The 19430-nt window shown below is 37.6% G+C and overlaps 1 protein-coding gene across 4 annotated transcripts; it reads left to right on the forward strand.

The window, feature by feature from the left end:
- The first annotated feature begins 651 nt into the window (after positions 1-651).
- LOC124186374 (5-hydroxytryptamine receptor 1A-like) lies at positions 652-18925 on the forward strand. Of its 4 annotated transcripts, XM_046578012.1 has the most exons (5): positions 652-990; positions 1552-1903; positions 2240-4124; positions 4402-4765; positions 5563-6625. In XM_046578012.1, exons 1-3 carry the CDS (start codon positions 988-990, stop codon positions 3082-3084), a joined length of 1200 nt encoding a protein of 399 aa, XP_046433968.1. In that variant the 5' UTR covers positions 652-987; the 3' UTR covers positions 3085-4124; positions 4402-4765; positions 5563-6625. The 4 variants fall into 4 exon arrangements, with proteins under 4 accessions (XP_046433968.1, XP_046433970.1, XP_046433969.1 ...); XM_046578014.1 differs by lacking the exons at positions 652-990; positions 1552-1903; positions 2240-4124; positions 4402-4765; positions 5563-6625 and adding exons at positions 9972-11389; positions 16086-16384; positions 16504-16849; positions 17889-18925; XM_046578013.1 differs by lacking the exons at positions 652-990; positions 1552-1903; positions 2240-4124; positions 4402-4765; positions 5563-6625 and adding exons at positions 13765-13859; positions 16086-16384; positions 16504-16849; positions 17889-18925.
- The last annotated feature ends 505 nt before the right edge of the window (positions 18926-19430 follow it).

Raw genomic sequence — 19430 nt, forward strand, 5'->3', positions numbered from 1 at the left:
GAACTTTTTGGCCTCTTAAAATCGTCCGTTGGACACGAAGACACCTTTTCGTTGCGAAAAACTGATCCTACGACATCCTTCGAACCTTCTCAACGACGATTTCGTCCGAGCAACTGAAACTGGTTGGGTTAAAATCTGATTCAAGAAAGCTTCTTCGAACCAGAAGCAATCGTTTCACACAGTTCATTTCGTGGCTGGACCATGATCGGACTTTTTTTTGACGCGACGTTGGATAGATAACGTGACTTTATCTGTCTGTTTTATTACAGCGAATGCCATTGAATTGGATAAGCGACCTTCTGCAGCGTCTCTACGCCAACGCTGGAAATATGATTAGGTACGAAATTAACGTGCGTTGGTGCATCAAAATTCAGATAAAATGTTTCACGATGCAGTTAAAAAATTTTTACGAGTTTACCGAACGCGATAAATATCAGTGAACTCGAGTGTTTTGTTATGAAACGGGAAACACCGAAGCTCTGTCATTGGAATCCACGTATCAATTTATCTATGCAACGACTACGACGCTTCCTTTAACATCCTGTCACAGCAGATAAAGAGCCGTGAGTCGTAGGATTGAGTTAAATAATAACCAGACACATAAGAGAAACGCGAAGCCGAGCTATCAGGGAGCAACTGCGCATGATTACAACTTTGTCGTGATAAGTTTATTCCGTCGAGAACTCCGCGCGTTGTTCTTCTCACTTTATACGAGAATCTGTCAACATTGAAAGCTGTTCTATCGTTTCTCATTTCCGTTTTGCCGTTACCGGCGGACGTCACAAGGAATTGTTTCTTTCATCCTGATAGATCTTTGTTTTCAGGTACTTCGTGCTAAAAACCTGAGGACGAGTACCGAGTGCTTATTCTATTTATAAACTGTGAGTAATTTGCTAATCTCGCGTGATTCTTGGATGTTAAGACGTTGCCGGATACGATAGGAAAGAGACGCGGCTGATCTTGGAAACGTTTACCCAAACGTCGAGCATGGTAATTCATCTTATTCATCAATTATCATGGGAAAAATTTCACTTGGATTAACGTTGCCGGAAGATTTTAGCAATATACAGTTAACGTCAAAGTATCGCAATAGTTGCAACGAAATATAATACAAGTGGCTATGTTTAAAAAGCATAGTAGCAAGTACTAGAGATTTTGTGATTGCAGCTGTAAAACTGTATTTTCATTATGTACCCAGAACCATACATATCTTCGGTTATGAATGAAAATTGAAAATCGTTCAATAAGTACAAAACAGTCCAATTTTGAAGTCATTGATTAATTAATTCGATGCGGTAATCAAAATATGAATGAAACCCACTAATATCGTTTGTTTTCTGTTTTTTTAACTAGTTTTATCCGAACTATAACCTTGTATAAACTTTTCGTTACGTTTCGAATAAATACAAATAGATTATAAAGAAGATTCACGTGACATGTGTACAGTGATGAGCAAATGAATGACTTGGAAAAAGTTGTTTCGTTGAGTCTAAAGTCGGAAGAATTATTGTGTTGACAGTATTCGACTGACTGTTAATTTTATTTTTACAGGCTGAGGAAAATTACACAACTGCAAATTCGATCCTGCAAACTACGATTAAGGGTATCATGTTCAATGAAACTGGAAAGCAACACCTGAATCTGTCGGAAGTTCACAGCGCGAAAACCCAGCTGAGGCTCTACGACATTTTCGTGCCGATTCTTGGCTGTCTTATTATCGTGACGAATCTGATTGTCGTTCTGTCATCGGGATTGATTATCAAGAAGGGAGTTAGCCCGAAAACTACCTACCTTTTCCTGGGCAACGTCGCGATGGCAGACCTGGTCACTGGTGCTGCGGTACTCTTGGGCCAATTCTATCCAAAGTCATATCGCGATCATCTTTCATGCGCCATACAATTGGGTGAGATTTTCATTCGAGTCCTTTTTACGGTACGATATTTGATTCTTGGACAATTTTAGGAAGAGAGAAGACTGTGAAGTGTAGACTATAATTGAAGACACGTTATAGAGGGTGGGACGGTATGTAAAAAGTGGTATAATTTTAGACCGTCCAAGCTGAACCGTCATCTTATATAAAAAAAAAAAAATAAGGAAACGACACAGACTTGAATTCATTTAATAATCAGTTAACAAGACTGAGACTCGATCATAATAAACTGTTTTACTCAATTTTTCTAGTTACTGTAAAAAATGAAATTTTTCTCAGTGTACATCTGACGTTTGTCTTCGATTTCAGGGATGATAGTGTCCAGTACTGTGGCCTCTTTGTACTCTGTCGGTCTGATAGCAGTGGATCGATTCCTGTACATAGTCCACGGAATGAATTACAGCCGTTGGATGTACTCGAAGAGAGCTCGTCTGCTTATCCTGTTCACATGGGTGGTGGGAATAATTCTTGGTTTCTTACCAGCGACAGGTTTGTGGACCGGTTCGACAGACCGCGGCAGAATTTGTTGGTTCACACATCTGGCGCCACCGGGTCTGATACTCCTAATTACAATCATCGGTCTGCTACCGATACTGCTGGTCTTGGTTCTCTATGGTATCATATTGTACCACGCGATAATGAAGGTGTTGCAGCTTCGACGAATGGACAGGAATCGGACAAATCCAACCGCAAGCCGGGACGAGGACTTCAGGATATTCCGCGGCGGTGATTCCGCGTCGAATAATGACGCGGCGAAGAAAACCAGCAAGAATAAACCTTCCAAGGTCAAGGCGGTCAAAGTGGTCATGTTCACTTGCGGCAGCATCGTCTTGACTTGGATCCCTTACTTCGTCGCCTGCACAATTTACGTATTCAGCTGCGATTTCGTTGCCGGTGAATGCAAGACGCTCAGAGTTGCCATTGCTTCGCCACTTGCCATACTTGGCTTCTTGAACTCTCTTTTTAACCCCGTTATATACGCATGGTGGCACACCGGCTTTAGAACCATGATGAAAAAAGTACTCTGCAAGGGACGATCTTCTAATTCTAGTCAATCGTGCAACACTCCGAGCACAAAATCGAGCCAGAGGTCCGGTAGTACAAAATCAAAGAGCTCAGGGAATTCGAGCGATGTCGATATGCATCCCATTTGAAATTGGTAGTGAATTGACTGCCTTGGATATTTGTTGTAATCCGACATCATTGAACGATAATAGCGAAAATTATCAAAAAAATTTTGTCTTGTTATTATTGCGTGAATGGTATAAATCATTTTGGAGGCGAAAATTGATATAGTTCTCAATTCACGATATTCACTGTCCGCTACTTTTATCTAGGAACGACAATTTCCTTTGCAAATGTATTGCGAAATTCGGTTGCGATTCTTGTTGAAAAACTGACAAGTCTACCAATTACACATATTGAGATAAGATCATTTTTTAGAACTTCTTTTTACACCGATTTTTAAGTTTACTTTCAATTTATTTGTCACGTTGTACAAAGTTGGCGTTTTCACAGAGGTTGTCAGAATATCGCGAGCGAGAATGATGAATTTAATTAAGACTCCGTGACTCGTTTTGTTGCTCAACAATCTGTAAGAGAATAAATAAACGCTAAACCAAAAACATCACTTCATACCGAATAGTTTTAATTCTACAATCTAATTATTACTTTCTATTACTGTGTATAATATATAAATAAATTTTTATTCCAGATGCGAATACGAATTATAAATTACAAATTCAGAAATCGCAGTTATCGAAGTTTTTCGCATCTCCTCGTGCTAACTATTCATTAGTTAAAGTGTGTTAAAAACAAATACACTCATTTCTATTCGCCATCTGTTTATCTAATCGCTTTTGTCTTCGCGCTTAGCTGGCAATTCCCAAGCGATGTCGGTCACCTACCGCAATATCCTGCACAAAGTAAGAAAATGAAATTCGCAAGCGGAATGAACAAATCAAATGGCGATGTTGAACGACGGTATTCATTCGTTCAAGAACCTTCACGTCGACAAAGCTTGAATCTCAGAGGCGTTGTCTTTGAGAGGAATCACCGAAGGACTTCCAAAGTGTGTGATTGCGGACGAATAGTTTGCGAATTTTACGTGACCGTCGAAAGCTTGCGAACAACGATAACAAATTTCAAGCTTAGCTGATTTTTACGATTTTTTAACAAAACGATAATAATCATGGTGAGTACTCTGAATCATACGGTACCTATATATAAATATGAGTATTTCAGTAAGTATCTGATGTTATTTTCCCAACGAATAATTAATTTTTGAATAAAGCACCGATTCAACTGACAGAAATATCGTGAAAGTTCATCTTTTTTTTTCCTCAATGTTACAAATTTACGAATTTGCGTGTTTCCGAAGATTTCCTTTTCGCACATTTTGTAAATTTTGAAATTTTTTGTACCCTTTCTTCAACACGGAACCGTGATTCGATTGAGGAAACTTTTTTCAGGCGACTGAAGTAAATAACTCAACGCCAGATTCAACGACGTGGGAAACAACAATTTGGACGTTAATTGCCAACGAAACTACAGAGTATCCAAAATTCAATTCGACGGAAGAAGTCACACTCTCATTGGCCGCCATTCACATGTTCGTAATGATTCTCTGTGGCTTTATAATATTGACGAATCTCTCAGTTGTATTATCGTCAGGATTAATCCTGAAGAAAGGAATAACTCCAAAGACGACTTACCTGTTCCTTGGAAACGTCGCTATGTCGGATTTGGTTGTCGGTTTGGCTGTTCTCTTCGGTGTAATCTTTGGCAGGCCTCCCGACTTCTACAGCAGTCAAATTGAATGCGCAATCCAAATGGGTGAGTCGTTTCTGTATAAAATGAAATCAAACTAGATTCATCGTACGAATACAATTCTGAAATACGTTACTGAATTATCCCACCTAATAACATTGGTCAACGAAATTTTTTAACAACGAAGAACTTACCTTTTTCGATTCAAGCTGCTTTGTTATTTATTGTATCTAACTACCCAGCACTTATTGTGAATAACAAAATACCCTGAATCAAAGAAGGTGAGTCAAAACGATAAACATTCAATTTCACTGGCAGCAACTGTAACACGAAAAAATAACCTGATATTTGTTAATAGAAACGGTATTTTTGGAAATACTAAAAAAGTATCGTATCACAATGAAACTAATCGTACATAAAATATTCTAATATCAATTCTATTATTCTAAATTTTATTCCTAGCATAATCAGTCAAAACTTTTTACGTTACACACAAAAAGTGAAGTTAAAAACAAAATAACTGGGATATAAAAAAAATGTTGCAAAAATTTTCAGTCCTATTAACGATTCTATTTGTCGTACTGGGAAAAATGTCATGCAATGAGAAGGATTAGTAACGGATACTAGACTTTCCGGTAACAGCAAGAAAACTAATTTTCATTTTCCACCTGAAACTATACTTTTCGATTGTGGTAAAAAATTAAAATAGTTAATAGGACTGAGCGGTAACCGGAAATAAAAATTTATCTCAGTGCACTGGTATCAAAAAATGATCACCACCGTGTTGAGTACGACTGATATTTGAAACAATCGTGTTCCTTTTAACCGAGGTGATTTTTCATTCACGTTCAATTTCATCGCAGGAATGGTGGTGTCCAGTACTATAGTATCCGTTTACACGGTGGGCCTGATAGGCTTGGACAGATTCCTGTACATAGTCCACGGAATGAAGTACAACCGTTGGATGTATCCAAGAAGAGCTCGTCTGCTGATCGGATGTACTTGGGTGCTAGGATTGATCCTCGGTTTCCTGCCATTAACGGGTCTCTGGACACTTTACGATACCCAAAACGGCAAAAAGTGTTGGTTCATCCTTCTGGCTCCACCGGGCTTGGTTCTACTGATCGTGACCATCGGTCTGGTGCCCGTATTGATGATCATCGTTCTTTACAGTATAATTTTGTACCACGCGATGAAAAAGGTGTTGCAGCTTCGCAGAGCCGATAAAAATCGGACGAATGAAAACGGAGGAAGGGACGAGAACTTGAGGATATTTCGAGGCGGTGAATCAACGTCGATCGGTGACGAAACCGCGAAGCAAAAGGCGAAGAACAGACCCTCGAGAATCAAGGCTGTTAAGGTGGTCCTCTTTACCTGCGGTACCATCGTCGTTACTTGGGCTCCATACTTCATCGCGTGCACCATGTACGTCTTTTGCGATCCGGAAACCGGGGCCTGCGACACCATAGGATACGCCATAGACACGCCACTCGCTCTGCTTGGTCTTGGAAACTCTTTGCTCAATCCTCTGATATACGCTTGGTGGCATAACGGGTTTCGCAATTTTATGAGGAGAATTTTGTGCAGGGGTCCAACGATCCCGTGAAAAGAACGCTGTTTGTCAAACTTGAACTTGTTTTCTATCGATCAAACATTTACAAATCACTCTGAATTAACCAAGAACTAATTTACAAACTATAAACCAATGAACAATTAGAGAAAAAAAGAATCTATTTAAGACTGTGACTACGAAGGGTTAGGAACTTGGAGAAATTTGAAACTCGACAGTTTCTTGCGATCTAACGACCAAATGATAACCATGGTAATTATTTATTCTTGATCATATAATGTATATATATACATAGGTATACACTGAGAGAGAAAATAGCGTTGGATCAAAAAAAAAAAAATTGTTCCGCTCACAACTACACGTTCAGGATCATAACTGAAAGTTCGATTATCACAACGATTTATGAGTTGCACGAAATAAATGAAAAATAATTCCGTTGACTATGTTATTATTTGACAGAAATGCGAGGATCTAAAGTCAACGAAATATCGAATCGATCGATATGTATTATATATAGTTGATGTGAAAATCATTTCGTTATTCTGAAGATCCTACTTTTCGATCTCAGAAATGTTTGATCGATGCAAGATCGTGTTTTGGTGGTTTAAAAAAATCCCAGTTAATCGAAGTTAACATTTAGTTGGAAAAATTACAGCTAAATTCAAGCAACTGAATATTTAGTTCAGTGTAGCTTTTGAAACATTAATTTAATCAACTTATTTGTTGATTGTAGTCTCATATCGTTCGGATAAACTAATGCTCAGGTTATAAAGTAAAATAATAATGTTTTATCAGCATTACTGTAAATTTTTATTGACGAGACTTAATCATGGAACGAAAGGAAGTCCTGAAATCATTTGGACGAACTTTCCAATCGACAAAATATCTATTTGACATAAATATTTCGTTTATGTCGTTGGTCCAATACACTGAAAACTTGGATTCCGTAACCTTCATGTTTTCCCAACTGTTTTACACGTTGGACTTTCGGGGGTTATTTTTTTTTTTTCATCAACCAACAAAATATTCAAAATTGTAGATAGATTCGTTGAACTATTTGTATGAAAACAATTTTTCTGTTCTTTCTACTGATATATACCTACATTCTAATGAACGAAAGTTTTCGCAGTTAGTCAAATTATATTCACTGACTTGGATCAACGAAACGAGTTTCACCTGCAAGATGTAGATTCGTTTAGATTAAAACACTCGATTGATTTGTTTCTTTCAATCATTAAAAGTTCTCAACAAAAAAAACAATGTATAAGTTTGAATGGATAGAATGAAAATCACTTGGTTTGACCAAATCAATTTTTTTATTAAATCACAGATAGAGGTTGATTCGAGAGGGATAAAATTCGATTCCTTGGAATACTGAATTCTTGAAAGACAAATAAAATTTTGATTTGTGGGATTGCACGCATTCAATCCTTCTTCAACATTGAGAGAAATGTTTAGTACCGATTACCGCTCAGGTCACCACAAGTTACCACATCCCGTAGATTACATACGCAAAAATAGAAATGGCAAAATACGTTTTTAAACGTTCGTATTAAGGAAAAGGAAACAAGGAAGAAATCGTAGAAAGTGAAATAAACGCAGGTTCCCAATATTGCATCCTATTTGATTTTTCTCCTGTACTTTTTAAATCCTGTTTCCACTTCTGTATGTTCATCTACTTTCAATACTTTTGGACTCACCAACCTTTTTCGGTAGCAAACCGTAGTTTTTTTTTTTTCTTGTTTTACATTTCACCGAAAATACGTCGAGGCAGCAAAGCGTAGCTTATCGCCACTTTTCCTCACGAATATATTCGAAATTGAATAATTGCAAGCAATCTTCATACTTTGATATCCGTTGAAGTTACCTATCTTTCTATCGCCGCACGTACATTAACAATTTATGACACATTTATGCGAACTGCTTGTTCGTATCTTTTTTTATAATGCAGAGTTTGTAATTAATGGATTACTTTCGTTATATCAGAAATTTATTCGTAGATGAGAAATTGTAGAATAATTTTATATATCAAAGGAATTACTTTATTAAGTTCATTCGTAGTGTGTTAATTGTTTCTTGCACAATATCATGAGATGTAAATTTTTATCTGGGATACGATTTAAAAATAAACACAACCAAGTCTTGATAAAGAAATGTATAACGATAACAACTCCTAAGGAAAAAACAATGAATCATGAATAATCAGTCTTAGAAAATATAATATTCAATCGAACTATCCGAATCGCGAATAATAGTAACCAAAAATAATTAAAGCGAGGGACCTCCAGTCCAATCTGATTAGGATTCCCCTGAGTTTTGGGATTCTCATTAATTTATCTGCACGGTGCCGCGGTGTGACTATACTTTATCCCACATCCTGTCCAACAAGCGAGAATTTCTCTAACAATAAGAAAAAAAAAGTGGGGGTTACGAACGGTTAGTAATAATTTCATTCCTTTCAGAGCCGTTGGATTATTCAGACGAGAGACTTGTTCCTGGGTGGTTTAAAAGTGATCGTTTCACGCATCTCTTCTTTCGACTATCGTCAAATCCACAACGGTTAGGATTCTTCGATCGGTTAACTTGTGATTTTTGGCTAAGAGCGTTACGCATTCGTCACAGAAGCTGAGTGAGGCTGCCGGTGTGAATTGTGACTTGCAATTGCCGACGTTGATTGGTTGCCGAAGATCAAGACCGTGACGAAATACGACGTACATAAAGCATCCATATTCCATGGTTGTATAACTGATCGTGAATCATGGTATATACGCTTAATGTTGATCAGTAAAATGAACAAAATTTACAACAATCTAAAATGGTACTTATCTTGACGTTAGTACCAATGAGAAACTCAATTCGAGGGTAATGTTGTTTTTTCAGATCGGAGAATAAGACGCAGCCACAGCTTCAACCATCCAAAAAGCCATCGAAACGATGGATTTTAACTACACTACGGAAAATCCAATTCTCAACCTTGACGATGTTAGCGGCGTCGATGTGCAACTTGACCTCATCGATGTCTGCGCTCTGATTTTCATTATCGTTGTCAATCTGGCGCTCGTTTTGTTATATGGATCGATCGTCAAGAACGGAGTGACCCCAACGACGACTTACCTCTTCCTCGGCAATGGTGCGATGGCTGACGTGGTCATAACTGTCGGTATTCTCCTCGACCAATATTACCCGGGTCCATTTAGCACTGATCTTTCATGCAGCATCGGGATGGGTGAGATTTTTATTGGAAATACAGTGGTGACGGTGCCTTATATTTGATTTAATCACATGTGCGTATTCGAACGTGACTAAAACGTGTCGTATTGTTGATTCTGATCACGATTCGATTATCGAGATGACTTTGTTGAGGGGAGAGAAACAACCTATATTAAGAAATATTCACGTCTGGTAATTTTTCAAGTGATTTTAATCATAATTCGTCAAGTTCTCAACTACGTCCCAGAGCAGATCTTCATTTGCCTTGAAATTTGATGAGTACACTCTGAATGTCGTAATTTTGATCTGAAACTCACGAAGCTGACATTTTTTCATTCTCAAGATTACTTAATTACATCTATACGCGTATACACGCAATAATATTTATCTGCGAATGGGGAACTGATAACGAATACCACGAATCACTGAAATTCTATATATGTATATATACATATATATATGTATAGTATATGCTTTACTTGGTGATTGTTATAAATGAAATTTAAGTAATGAAACGAAATTTTACCCGGAACACGAAACCTACCGTTGAGATGGTTGCGTTGTTTAAAGTACCCTTTTTGAGTGTTAAGAGCTGCGAAAAAATGGTAAAAATGACACTTTCTATGTAAAACGCGTGTAAAACATTGAACTTCTCACATCAAAGGATACATTTAGGTTGCCGTTCTTAGAAATAATCCGAACAATGAAATAAATTCAGTCTCCTTGGTTCGAGATGACAAAATTTCGACCTCCAAAGTGTACCCAAATTGCCAATGGAAATGAAGACCTGATTCGGGACGTAGTTAATACAACTCGATCAATCACGGTTCGAATGACTTGAAAAAATTACCAGATGTAGTTCGAACTAGTGTAAAAAAAAAAAAAAAGAATACCCTCAGAGTTTAGAAAATATCCATTGAATTCTTCCGTGTTGAAAAAAAATGTCAAAAAATCACTTGGTTTTCGGCCTTTTAAGATGCTTCCTATCACTCACGCAATTCCGGTCAGTTTTCCGCAAACCTTTCACTTCTTCTCACATACATACCCAATTCTGATTACAGGAATGATAATTGCAAGTACGGTAGCCTCCGTTTATACGGTTGGCTTGATAGCCGTTGACAGGTTCCTGTTCATAGCCCATGGCATGAAGTACAACCGTTGGATGTACCCAAAAAGAGGTTGTCTTCTAATCGTGTCGACATGGATCTTAGGAACGTTTCTTGGCCTCTTACCAACAACAGGTCTGTGGACCGAAACAACGGAAGGTGATAAAATCCCTTGGTTGAGTTTGTTGGCTTCACACGGCCTCATAATTCTCATAACAATAATCGAGATGATTGCGATATCGCTTGTAGTGATATTGTACGGCATAATTCTCTATCACGCAATAAAAAAAGTGATTCAGCTTCGACGAGCCGATAAAAACCGGACAGATGAAACCGCACCAGGCGATAATGCCGAGTTGAGAATATTTCGCGGTGGTAAGTCGGTTGTAAATGACGACGCGAAGGAAACTGCCAAGAACAAACCATCCAACAACAAAGCAGTCAAGGTGGTACTTAGCACTTGTGCCGGTATTGTTTTCACCTGGATTCCGTATTTCTTTGCTTGCCACATGTACGTTTTCTGCGATCCAATCGTCATCAATTGCAAGGAAATAAGGGTGCGCACTGCGCCACTGTTTGCCCTGATTAGCTTCAACAATTCTCTTTTGAACCCACTTATACACGGATTGTGGAACGCCAGCTTTAAAAATTTTATGAAGAAATTATCGTGTAAGAAATGAAACACGCTTAACAATAGAGTCAGACGTAATTTTTCACCGCAACAAACGAGATCCGAAAAACTATAAAGCAGCGAGGAAGTCTGTGTAAGGTTTCCATTCTGACTGAGCGAATAAAAAATTCAAGGTAATTTTATATCTACAATAATAAAATAATAACAATTAAAAGGTACCTTGTTAATTACAATGCATTTGAATATATTATTAGATATCATGTTATTCCGAGTAAATTTAGTCATCATTTTGTGTCGGTCCATTTTCTATTACACTATATGCTTGAAAAAAATGTTTACAAGCCTCTAAAATTGCCCTCATATATGTCGTTTCGGAAATAAATATCAAATTATTAATAAACATATCGATCCTTTTGTTGAGAGGGTGTCGACCATCGGAAACCTAATCTCAGTAGTGACCACCTTACATATTTTCCATGTCCTGACATCCTCTGTGAACCTCGATCGCTATCTGCGATCAGTACCTCAAAACTTTCCTTTGTCAGGTAAGGCAGGCGAGAAAGAATATACGTCAGGAACACTGAAAAAAATTGAGTGAAACAGGTATCGTTAAAAAAACTGTTCGAATATAGTTGGAATTACGAAAAACGAGGTACGCCTAACCATTTTGCGATATCGTCGATCCTTTTTTGGTTATTGCAACGAAAAATCAGTTTCTGAAGTTCAATCTACTTTTTTAGTTGAACAAGGCTTTAACGTCAATTTATTTTTGCACGAGCTTTAAAGTTTCGCAACGGTTGCAAGAAAATCTAGCAACAGCGATCGTAATGAGAAAGAATAGCAACGGATACTAGAGTTTCCGGTAACGGCAAGATAACTAATTCTCATTTTCTACCTGAAACTATACTTTTTGATTGTGGTAAAAAATTGAAATAGTTAATAGGACTGAGCGGTAACCGGAAATAAAAATTTATCTCAGTGCCCTGATATCAAAAAATGATCACCACCGTGTTGAGTACGACTGACATTTGAAACAATCGTGTTCTTTTTAACTAAGGTGATTTTTCATTCACGTTCAATTTCATCGCAGGAATGGTGGTGTCCAGTACTATAGTATCCGTTTACACGGTGGGCCTGATAGGCTTGGACAGATTCCTGTACATAGTCCACGGAATGAAGTACAACCGTTGGATGTATCCAAGAAGAGCTCGTCTGCTGATAGGATGTACTTGGGTGCTAGGATTGATCCTCGGTTTCCTGCCATTAACGGGTCTCTGGACACTTTACGATACGCAAAACGGCAAAAAGTGTTGGTTCATTCTTCTGGCTCCACCGGGCTTGGTTCTACTGATCGTGACCATCGGTCTGGTGCCCGTATTGATGATCATCGTTCTTTACAGTATAATTTTGTACCACGCGATGAAAAAGGTGTTGCAGCTTCGCAGAGCCGATAAAGATCGAACGAATGAAAACGGAGGAAGGGACGAGAACTTGAGGATATTTCGAGGCGGTGAATCAACGTCGATCGGTGACGAAACCGCGAAGCAAAAGGCGAAGAACAGACCCTCGAGAATCAAGGCTGTTAAGGTGGTCCTCTTTACCTGCGGTACCATCGTCGTTACTTGGGCTCCATACTTCATCGCGTGCACCATGTACGTCTTTTGCGATCCGGCAACCGAGGCCCGCGACTCCATTGGATACGCCATAGACACGCCACTCGCTCTGCTTGGTCTTGGAAACTCTTTGCTCAATCCTCTGATATACGCTTGGTGGCATAACGGGTTTCGCAATTTTATGAGGAGAATTTTGTGCAGGGGTCGGAATAAGCCTGAGTCAAAAAGCGGTAACGTCAATATCGATTCAACCAAGCTAGGATCAAGGAATTTGAATTCACGTCGGGTTGATTCTAGAACTGCGAGCAATTAAAATACGCGTGCTGTACAAAACTGCGATATGAACTTGGTGCGTCCAGCGAAAATCGAGTCGGACGAAATTGACAGGTCGCGATGAAGCTTTGCGATGGAAAGGCGTCGTCTCTCCGATTTCCGTCTTCCGCTTTATTTTATTACGGTTATTTAATTATTTGCTTCGTTGCGAGAAGTCTGATCAATTTATCTTGAGATAAATTGGTGATTTTTATAAGATGTTTCCTTTCAAGTTTTGTGAATTTCGAAATCTTTAGCCGGTGGTTAAATCCTGGTCTTTGGTTCTCTGGAAGACTTTTCCTTTCGGATAAACCAAAGTTGCCGGAATCTCTCTGTTGAACTTTCACAACGGAGGTGGAACGGCTTGTATCGAACAATTCATTCAAATAAACTATTCCAGTGCACTCGATGATACAAGCGATACGAAATTCGGGAATAATTTTATTTACTATTCGCAAAACGACTCCGTTTCCTTTAACCTCCTTTTTCCAACGATCCTGTAAAAAGAGCGCTGTTTGTCAAACTTGAACTTATTTTCTATCGATCAAACATTTACAAATCACTCCGAATTAACTAAGAACTAATTTACAAACTATAAACCAATGAACAATTAGAGAAAAAAAAAATTCTTTAAGACTGTGATTACGAAGGGTTAGGAACTTGGAGAAATTTGAAACTCGACAGTTTCTTGCGATCTAACGACCAAACGATAACCATGGTAATTATTTATTCTTGATCATATAATGTATATATATACATAGGTATACACCGAGAGAGAAAATAGCGTTGGATCAAAAAAAAAAATTGTTCCGCTGACAACTACACGTTCAGGATCATGACTGAAAGTTCGATTATCACAACGATTTATGAGTTGCACGAAATAAATGAAAAATAATTCCGTTGACTATGTTATTATTTGACAGAAATGCGAGGATATGAAGTCAACGAAATATCGAATCGATCGATATGTATTATATATAGTTGATGTGAAAATCATTTCGTTATTCCGAAGATCCTACTTTTCGATCTCAGAAATGTTTGATCGATGCAAGATCGTGTTTTGGTGGTTTAAAAAAATCCCAGTTAATCGAAGTTAACATTTAGTTGAAAAAATTACAGCTAAATTCAAGCAACTGAATATTCGGTTCAGTGTAGCTTTTAAAAAATTAATTTAATCAACTTATTTGTTGATTGTAGTCTCATATCGTTCGGATAAACAAATGCTCAGGTTATAAAGTAAGATAATAATGTTTTATCAGCATTACTGTAAATTTTTATTGACGAGACTTAATCATGGAACGAAAGGAAGTCCTGAAATCATTTGGACGAACTTTCCAATCGACAAAATATCTATTTGACATAAATATTTCGTTTATGTCGTTGGTCCAATACACTGAAAACTTGGATTCCGTAACCTTCATGTTTTCCCAACTGTTTTACACGTTGGACTTTCGGGGGTTATTTTTTTTTTATCAACCAACAAAATATTCAAAATTGTAGATAGATTCATTGAACTATTTGTATGAAAACAATTTTTCTGTTCTTTCTACTGATACATACCTACATTCTAATGAACGAAAGTTTTCGCAGTTAGTCAAATTATATTCACTGACTTGGATCAACGAAACGAGTTTTACCTGCAAGATGTAGATTCGTTTAGATTAAAACACTTGATTGATTCGTTTCTTTCAATCATTAAAAGTTCTCAACAAAATGCACATTTAGTTCGTTAAACAATGTATAAGTTTGAATGGATAGAATGAAAATCACTTGGTTTGACCAAATCAATTTTTTTATTAAATCACAGATAGAGGTTGATTCGAGAGGAATAAAATTCGATTCCTTGGAATACTGAATTCTTGAAAGACAAATGAAAATTTTAATTTGTGGGATTGCACGCATTCAATCCTTCTTCAACATTGAGAGAAATTTTTAGTATCGATTACCGCTCAGTTCACCACAAGTTACCACATCCCGTAGATTACATACGCAAAAATAGAAATGGCAAAATACGTTTTTAAACGTTCATATTAAGGAAAAGGAAACAAGGAAGAAATCGTAGAAAGTGAAATAAACGCAGGTTCCCAATATTGCATCCTATTTGATTTTTCTCCTGTACTTTTTAAATCCTGTTTCCACTTTTGTATGTTCATCTACTTTCAATACTTCTGGACTCACCAACCTTTTTCGGTAGCAAACCGTAGTTTTTTTTTTCTTTCTTGTTTTACATTTCACCGACAATACGTCGAGGCAGCAAAGCGTAGCTTATCGCCATTTTTCCTCACGAATATATTCGAAATTGAATAATTGCAAGCAATCTTCATACTTTGATATCCGTTGAAGTTACCTATCTTTCTATCGCCGCACGTACATTAACAATTTATGACACATTTATGCGAACTGCTTGTTCGTATCTTTTTTTATAATGCAGAGTTTGTAATTAATGGATTACTTTCGTTATATCAGAAATTTATTCGTAGATGAGAAATTGTAGAATAATTTTATATATCAAAGGAATTACTTTATTAAGTTCATTCGTAGTGTGTTAATTGTTTCTTGCACAATATCATGAGATGTAAATTTTTATCTGGGATACGATTTAAAAATAAACACAACCAAGTCTTGATAAAGAAATGTATAACGATAATATCTCCTGAGGAAAAAACAATGAATCATGAATAATCAGTCTTAGAAAATATAATATTCAATCGAACTATCCGAATCGCGAATAATAGTAACCAAAAATAATTAAAGCGAGGGACCTCCAGTCCAATCTGATTAGGATTCCCCTGAGTTCTGGGATTCTCATTAATTTATCTGCACGGTGCCGCGGTGTGACTATACTTTATCCCACATCCTGTCCAACAAGCGAGAATTTCTCTAACAATAAAAAAAAAAAAAAGTGGGGGTTACGAACGGTTGGTAATAATTTCATTCCTTTCAGAGCCGTTGGATTATTCAGACGAGAGACTTGTTCCTGGGTGGTTTAAAAGTGATCGTTTCACGCATCTCTTCTTTCGACTATCGTCAAATCCACAACGGTTAGGATTCTTCGATCGGTTAACTTGTGATTTTTGGCTAAGAGCGTTACGCATTCGTCACAGAAGCTGAGTGAGGCTGCCGGTGTGAATTGTGACTTGCAATTGCCGACGTTGATTGGTTGCCGAAGATCAAGACCGTGACGAAATACGACGTACATAAAGCATCCATATTCCATGGTTGTATAACTGATCGTGAATCATGGTATATACGCTTAATGTTGATGAATAAAATGAATAAATTTCACAACAATCCGAAATGGTACTTATCTCGGTGTTTTTACCGATGAGAAACTCAATTCGAGGGTAATGTTGTTTTTTCAGATCGGAGAAGAAGACGCAGCCACAGCTTCAACCTTCCAAAAAGCCATCGAAACGATGGATTTTAACTACACTACGGAAAATCCAATTCTCAACCTTGACGATGTTAGCGGCGTCGATGTGCAACTTGACCTCATCGATATCTGCGTTCTGATTTTCATTATCGTTGTCAATCTGGCGCTCGTTTTGTTATATGGATCGATCATCAAGAACGGAGTGAGCCTAAAGACGAGTCACCTCTTCATCGGAAATGGTGTGATGGCTGACTTGGTCACAATTGTCGGTATTCTCCTCGACCAATATTATCCGGATCCATTTAGCACTGATCTTTCATGCAGCATCGGGATGGGTGAGATTTTTATTGGAAATACAGTGGTGACGGTGCCTTATATTTGATTTAATCACATGTGCGTTTTCGAACGTGACTAAAACGTGTCGTATTGTTGATTCTGATCACGATTCGATTATCGAGATGACTTTGTTGAGGGGAGAGGAACAACCTATATTAAGAAATATTTACGTCTGGTAATTTTTTAAGTGGTTTTAATCATAATTCGTCAAGTTCTCAACTACGTCTCAAAGCAGGTCTTCATTTGCCTTGAAATTTTATGAGTACACTCTGAATGTCGTAATTTTGATCTGAAACTAACGAAGCTGACATTTTTTCATTCTCAAGATCACTTAATTACATCTATACGCGTATACACGCAATAATATTTATCTGCGAATGGGGAACTGATAACGAATACCACGAATCACTGAAATTCTATATATGTATATATACATATATATATGTATAGTATATGCTTTACTTGGTGATTGTTATAAATGAAATTTAAGTAATGAAACGAAATTTCACCCGGAACACGAAACCTACCATTGAGATGGTTGCGTTGTTTAAAGTACCCTTTTTGAGTGTTGAGAGCTGCGAAAAAATGGTAAAAAATGACACTTTCTACGTAAAACGCGTGTAAAACCTTAAACTTCTCACATCAAAGGATATATTTAGGTTGCCGTTCATAGAAATAATCTGAACAATGAAATAAATTCAGTCTGCTTGGTTCCAGATGACAAAATTTCGACCTCCAAAGTGTACCCAAATTGCCAATGGAAATGAAGACCTGATTCGGGACGTAGTTGATATAACTCGATCAATCACGGTTCGAATGACTTGAAAAAATTACCAGATATAGTTCGAACTAGTGAAAAAAAAAGAATATCCTCAGAGTTTAGAAAATAGCCATTGAATTCTTCCGTGTTGAAAAAAAATGTCAAAAAATCACTTGGTTTTCGGCCTCTTAAGATGCTTCCTATCACTCACGCAATTCCGGTCAGTTTTCCACAAGCCTTTCACTCCTTCTCACATACATACCCAATTCTGATTACAGGAATGATAATTGCAAGTACGGTAGCCTTCGTTTATACATTTGGCTTGATAGCCGTTGACAGGTTCCTGTACATAGTCCATGGCATGAAGTACAACCGTTGGATGTACCCAAAAAGAGGTTGTCTTCTAATCGTGTCGACATGGATTTTAGGAACGATTCTTGGCCTCTTACCAACAATAGGTCTGTGGACCGAAACAACGGAAGGTGATATAATCCCTTGGTTGGGTTGGTTCACTCCAGCCAAACTCATATATCTCATAACAGATATCGAGATGATTCCGATAATGCTTGGAACGATATCGTACGGCATAATTGCCCATCACTCAATAAAAAAAAAGATTCAGCTTCAACGAGCCGATAGAAACCGGACAGATGAAACCGCATCAGGCGATAATGCCGAGTTGAGAATATTTCGCGGTGGTAAGTTGGTGAAAAATGATGACGCGAAGAAAACTGCCAAGAACAAACTATCCAAGATCGAAGCAGTCTCGGCGGTACTTTTCTATTGCACCTGTATTGTTTTCACCTGGATTCAGTATGTCTTTGCTAGCCACAAGGACGTTTTCTGCGATTCAACCTTCATCTTCATCTATTGCAAGGAAAAAACGGCGATAGTGTTTGCCGTGATGAGCTCCCTAAATTTTTTTCTTGACCCTGTTATAAGCGGATTTTGGAACACCGGCATTAGAAATTTTATGAAAAAATTAGTGTGTAAGGAACGAAACACGCTTAACAATAGAGTCAGACGTAATTTTTCACGGCAACAAACGAGATCCGAAAAATTATAAAGCAGCGAGGAAGTCTGTGTAAGGTTTCCATTCTGACTGAGCGAATAAAAAATTCAAGGTAATTTTATATCTACAATAATAAAATAATAACAATCAAAAGGTACCTTGTTAATTACAATGCATTTGAATATATGATTAGATATCATGTTATTCCGGGTAAATTTAGTCATCATTTTGTGTCGGTCCATTTTCTGTTACACTGTATGCTTGAAAATAATGTTTACGAGCTTCTGAAATTGCCCTCATATATGTCGTTTCGGCGATAAATATCACATTATTGATAAATATATCGATCCTTTTGTTGAGAGGATGTCAACCATCGGAAACCTAATCTCAGTAGTGACCACCTTACATAATTTCCATGTCCTGACATCCTCTGTGAACCTCCATCGCTATCTGTGATCAGTACCTCAAAACTTTCCTATGTCAGGTAAGGCAGGCGAGAAAGAATATCCGCCAGGAACACTGAGAAAAATTGAGTGAAACGGGTATCGTTAAAAAAACTGTTCGAATATTGTTGGAATTACGAAAAACGAGGTACGCCTAACCATTTTGCGATATCGTCGATCCTTTTTTGGTTATTGCAACGAAAAATCAGTTTCTGAGGTTCAATCTACTTTTTTAGTTAAACAAGGCTTTAACGTCAATTTATTTTTGCACGAGCTTTAAAGTTTCGCAACGGTTGCAAGAAAATCTAGCAACAGCGATCGTAATGAGAAAGAATAGCAACGGAAACCAGACTTTCCGGTAACGG

Source organism: Neodiprion fabricii, chromosome 7 (assembly GCF_021155785.1).
Source record: "Neodiprion fabricii isolate iyNeoFabr1 chromosome 7, iyNeoFabr1.1, whole genome shotgun sequence".
NCBI classification, from domain to species: domain Eukaryota; kingdom Metazoa; phylum Arthropoda; class Insecta; order Hymenoptera; family Diprionidae; genus Neodiprion; species Neodiprion fabricii.